The following is a 5,421-nucleotide window of genomic DNA, read 5'->3' as shown; positions in this document are numbered from 1 at the left end:
AAGGATAGCACATATCTCTGCAATCTCTCTAGGATGTGTCTCAGTGGGCCAGTGGATAAACCACAGCCTGTCTAGACAAGGGAATGTTATTCAGCACTAAAGGAATTGAATCACTAAGTCTTGAAAAAGACATGGAGAAACACAGAATGTACGTGATGACAGAGCCAGGGTGAAAATGCTATGTACCCAATGATGCCACCTCTGTGATACTCTGGAGACAGTGGCAGCACTGGTGGATGCCAGGCATCTGGGGAGAGGGCTTAATAGGAGCCAGGGAATTTGCAGAGCAGTAAAACTGAAGTAAGATGTGAGAAATAAATGAAGAAAGGAGACAAGGAAAGTCAATGTTTTTGATTTCCCTTATTATCTTTCAAATTCGGGGCAGATTCTTGCTCAGTTCTGCACATGGACATTCCTCTGGGAGTCTGCAGTGCAAGGCTAAGCACCCTGACATTCACCTCATCAATCTTGTCCTCCTGCAAAACTGCAGACACCAAGGCCAGAGAAACGCTGACAAAAATGCTCACTCGCCAGCCTTCACAAGTCTGTAGTTCTGGACTTCCGGGGTGATGCTCAGATGTCTGCAAGAATAAACTCACTGTGTAGTCCACCCCACGGCAAGGTCCCCTCCCACAAGCAGGAGCCATTATCCCATGACAGGAACCAAGGCAGCCCCCTCCTGAACAAGGATACAAGTCTCGCGGAACTGAGGGCAGCCGAGGAGGACAACCAAGAAGTAGAAGGAAGGTAGCTGAGGAGAAGGACAGCCGAGGGAGGAGGGTGGCTGAGGAGGGAGAAGAGGAAGGGGAGGAGGGAAAAAGGGAGGAGGGGCAGGAGGACGGTGGCTGGAGAGGAAGGCACAGCTACGTGCGTCTTCTCCAAGCGAACACCCCACGGCTCTCTGCCCGTCCTTCTCCTTCGCAGGGCCCCTCCTCCGCTACCCCCTGTGCTGCACTCCTGAAGTTGCCCTGCTCCTTGGCCAACCTTCCCTGCAGGTCCAACCCTCGTCTTCCTCTCCACCGCGGCCAGTTTTGTTCTCACCCACCCTTCTCCTCAGCAGCACCCTTACTAGTGGCCCTGCTCCTCGGACACCCCACCTCCTTTCTCTTTCATCTCTTTCCTCCTCTGCAGTCCTCCTCCTTAGCCCCTTCTCGCTCCAGCGTCCTCCTCGGTGGTCCTTCTGCTCCTTAGCACCCTCAGTGTCCTCCGCTGACTTCTCCCGCGCGGTCCTCTTCTCTCTCCAGGTCTCTCCTCCTCCCAATCTGGCCCTTTTCCTTCGCGGTTCTCCTGGGTTCTGGCCCCACACGCAGTCAGGTCGACCGGTAGACGGCGCCATTAACCTTCCCAGTCCTGTAGTGACTCGTCCCGCGAGTCAGGACGTGGGGTGATTACCTGGAGGAACGGGGATGAACAGACACGAGACACGAAGACAAGGCAGGCTTTCCCACCAAGTCTCTCCTCTAGGAAGTGAGCGGGATCTAAATAGCCGCGTAGCGGAAGTAGTTGGGCGGGACTACTGCTGATTGGTAGTGGAGGAGGTCTAGGACCACAGGAAGAGGCCGAGGCAAGCAGGGATTGGTGCTGCGCACTTCTTGCCCAAATTAGGGAAAGTGTAAGGGGAGCGTTCTATCGCCCCCCACACTGTAGGCTCTGCTTTCTCAACGAGATTACAGACTTTTCATCGCCGCGCCTGGCGCTTCCCTTGAGAAGCGCGCAGGCGCAGAGCAGGGCGACGGCGGGCAGGGCGGGGCGAGACGAGGGGCGGGGCCAGGGGTCTGGACCCAAGGAGTCGGGGGTAGGGCGGGCGAGGGAGGCAGGTAGGGAGCTGAGGGGCAGGGCGAGCAAGGGGCCACGGCCAGCAGCGGGGCGGGCCCAGGCGTGAGGAGGGGGCGGGGTAAGGCACGCAAGGCGGGGGCGGGGCGAGCAAGGGGACGCGGCCGGCTGAGGGGCGGGCTCAGGCGTGATGAGGGTGCGGGGCAAGGCACGCAGGGGCGGGCCCAGGCGTGAGGAAGGGGCGGGGCGAGCAAGGGGACGAGGAGGCCGTGGGGCGGGCCCAGGCGAGACGAGGGGGCGGGGCAAGGCACGCAGGGGCGGGCCCAGGCGTGACGAGGGCGGGGCGGGGTCTGCGAGGCGGTAGCTGCGGGCTCTGGGGAGAATCGCGGCGTGGCGCGGCGCGGCGCGGCGCGACGCGACGCGGCTGGCGTCGGGCAGTGAAGGGCTCTGCGCAGCCATGTTCGTGGCGCGCAGCATCGCGGCGGACCACAAGGATCTCATCCACGATGTCTCCTTCGACTTCCACGGGCGGCGCATGGCCACCTGCTCCAGCGACCAGAGCGTGAAGGTGCGGCGGCGTCTGCGGGAGGCCGAAGTGGGAAGCGGGAGGCGACCGCGCAAACGGGGCGCGTCGGACGGACTTGAGCGCGCGCTGCAGCCGGAGTCCGGGAGTCCAGGCAGGCGCGCAGTCCGGACCCCCGCCCCACCCCGCCGAGGGACCTCCGCCCGGCGCCCATTGTGGGGTCACGGGCGCAGGGCCGTGCTCCACGCCTGCGCCGTGCGGAAGAGCCCTGCGCTGCGGCCGGGGCGTGCGCCTGCGCGGCCTGGTGGCGCGGGCCGCACCTTGGGTGGGTGCTTCTTAACCCGGGCGTCGCCGCCCCCCGCGCTGCCCCTTCCCTGTGCCTGTCACCCGGGCTCAGGTTTCCCGTCTGCGGCCCGGGGAATGCGTGCTTCTGTAGGGCCTGTGACGCCTGACCCGCCTGTGAGGCTGGGGGAGCCCTCCGAGGGGTCCCGGGCAGACCTCGGCTCTCCTGAGGAAGTCTGCAGGGCGCATCGTTTGTGTTCCGGGAAACTCTGAAGTAACGTCTGAAGACAGTTTTTCATTCCTTCCCTCAAGTTTGTTACTAATGCTGTCTTGATAGCAGAAGGTTTTTGTTGAAGTCGTAGCGCCGCGCACCGTAGAGTTCAGTGGAGGTCAGTGTCTGTTAAGGACGTCTTCGTGTGGCTCGGTGCAGAGCTGCTCCGTTGGCTCTCTATTGCGCAGCCACGCCTGGGCGAATTGTCCAGTGGCGGCTCCGCACCGCTTTCCTCTAGCTTTGCTGAATTTGCATATTCTGGGTACCTCCTAGTCATGAATTGTGGGATGTTTGTCCTTTGTGGCTGATTTATTTCAGTTTGTATTGTCGGTGTGCATCCGTTTAGTAGCATACATCAGAACACCATTTCTTCTTTCAAATTTTTAAAAAGTTTTTTATTTATTTGGTACAGGATCTCACTATGCAGCTCAGACTTGTAGTGATCCTCCTATCTGAGCCGCCCCAGCGCTGGGATTATAGGCATGTGCCACCATGCCCGGTTTCTGTGGCTGGCTGTGTACCCGACGTTGGCATGACAAGGTACCGGGGATGGAACCCGGGTGCTTTGGTGTTGCCAGGGAGCTGCTTAGACTGCCAAGCCATCTCCCCAGCCCTCCATTTCTTTTTAAAGCCCACTAATATTTTGTGTTGAGCACATTGTTTATCTGTTCATCTCTTTTTGACTATTTGTGAAAATGTCTGCAGTGAACACTAGTGTACAAATATCTTAGACTCTCATATATATTGTTCTCTTACGTAGTTTTCATAAATTGGGTATAAAAGTAGTCTGTTGATAAAGGAGCTCATACTCTATATGAGAACTTGAGATAAACTGGTCCTATAAAAGGTTGTAGAATTTATTATTTTAGTGAAAATAATAAATTTTAGGTGTTTATATTTCGTTTTTAGTTTTTCATTATTTTGTGGTCTTTCTCTTTTAAAAAGAGAGGTTACTTGTAGTTTTATTGTTGTCCTGTCATTGTTAGTATTTGTTGATATACTCTGTTCTTTTGCTTTTAATGTTTTAAGTAATTATGGCTGTTTATCCATATACATAAACTTTGCAATCAGAATTATTTTTTCTCCCACTGTTGCTGCATTGATTTGGTCATTATCATTCTGAAGGGATGATAATGTCTTTTAACATAATGATAGTTAACGTCTTTTAGCTAAGCAGGCTATGTGCATTTTTCTTATTTTTTATTGAGAAATATGAATGAGATAGTTTCACAGCTGATTAATAGGACAGTTTTGATAATCAATACATTGTGCATTGTTATCTTCTTAGTGGTTATCCATAGTACAAGAATTAGACAGGATATTCTGTCCAAACACTGTTAGTACACCTCTTCTTGTTGAATTAAGCGAAAGTAGCTGTAAATTTGTCCTATTTTGTATATATAAATACAAAATGATCTTTCCTTTGTATCTTTTTTTTTTTTTTTTTGTCCTGTCAGAGGTGAATATTCTGTTGGCATTTAAATACTCTAGGTGTTTGAATTCAACTAAATAAGCTAACACTGTCTAGCAGTCTATAATATTAGTGGGTTAGCCTCAGAAGTTATTGACTCGAGCCTGTTACAGCTCATCGTATTAACATGGATTTACTTTATATACCTCGTTTTTATACTTTTCTGCTGGATGGTTAAGACCAAGATAAAGCAAGACCTATATACCAAGAAATGTAACTTTTGTATCTGATAAGGTCAGCCAAGTACTGTCAGGATTTATCCTGTAGCCCTGTACTGCCCTTTGTACATCTTTTTGTCAGTGTCTGACATGAGGATGAGTCACGGCCATTGCTTGACCAATTTGCTCTTTGTGAAAACTTGAGTGCATTTTTCTTTGAGACAGGGTCGCACCAAGTTATCCAGGCTAACCTTGAGTTTGCAGCTCTCCTGTCTCCTAAGTAGGTGGATTACAGACATCTGTCCTCTACCAGGAATTGGAAAATTGATGATTTTTGTTTTGGATTTTTTTTTTTGGCAGTGCTAGAGATACCTACATGTTAGGCCAGTGCTATGAACATCTGCTGGTGTTCGCTAAGCACAGGAGAGCTGTGATTGACTCGTATATTCGTGTCTCTCCTGCAGGTAACCAACAATACGTAATAGATAAGGTTCATTTAAACATAAAGCAATGCAGTGAACTCTTTGGTTTATGAAAATGTTAGAAACTGGGCCTCACTGAGCCCAACCCTCCTGTCTGTCCTATTTCAGTTGTCAAGGTAACTTGATAAAATGCCACTATCAATAATGAGAGTTGAGAGACTATGGGTATGGTTCAGTGCTTGCTTAAGTGTATGTAAGGCTGTGGGTTTGATCCCCAGTACTGTGGGGAAAAATACTAGAAAATTGACTGTGGCTACAAATGTCTTTGTTACTTGTCTGAGCTTGAATTCTTGGATCTCTCATTTCCTGGCCGGTGTCTGACACATTTAAGGATCTAAATAAATATTTGATTGAATGAATATATATTTCCTTAGGGTTGTATTACTTTGTGAATTTTATCTTTTCCTCTTTGCTTTTGTATGATTCAGTCTTTTTTTTTTTTTTTTTTTCTCTCAATTTGT

The 5,421-nt window shown here is 51.0% G+C and overlaps 1 protein-coding gene and 1 long non-coding RNA gene across 2 annotated transcripts in view; one reads left to right on the top strand and one right to left on the bottom strand.

The window, feature by feature from the left end:
* Positions 1–341: 341 nt before the first annotated feature.
* Positions 342–1,179, bottom strand: LOC111814342. Its single transcript, XR_002819352.1, has 2 exons — positions 1,098–1,179; positions 342–581 (listed from the first exon to the last, which is right to left on the bottom strand). It is a non-coding gene; the product is annotated as an uncharacterized LOC111814342 (long non-coding RNA).
* A 950-nt stretch (positions 1,180–2,129) lies between these two features.
* Positions 2,130–5,421, top strand: part of Seh1l (SEH1 like nucleoporin) — a 62,401-nt gene continuing 59,109 nt past the window's right edge. The window contains exon 1 of the mRNA XM_012512960.2: positions 2,130–2,755. Within this exon, the coding sequence (XP_012368414.1) occupies positions 2,231–2,755 (525 nt within the window). The 5' untranslated portion in view covers positions 2,130–2,230. The remainder of the gene's footprint in view (positions 2,756–5,421) is intronic.

The sequence above is a fragment of the Octodon degus genome, unplaced genomic scaffold (assembly GCF_000260255.1).
Source record: "Octodon degus isolate 3935 unplaced genomic scaffold, OctDeg1.0 scaffold00295, whole genome shotgun sequence".
In the NCBI taxonomy this organism is placed as follows: Eukaryota; Metazoa; Chordata; class Mammalia; order Rodentia; family Octodontidae; genus Octodon; species Octodon degus.
This window is presented reverse-complemented; position numbering and strand designations above follow the sequence as displayed.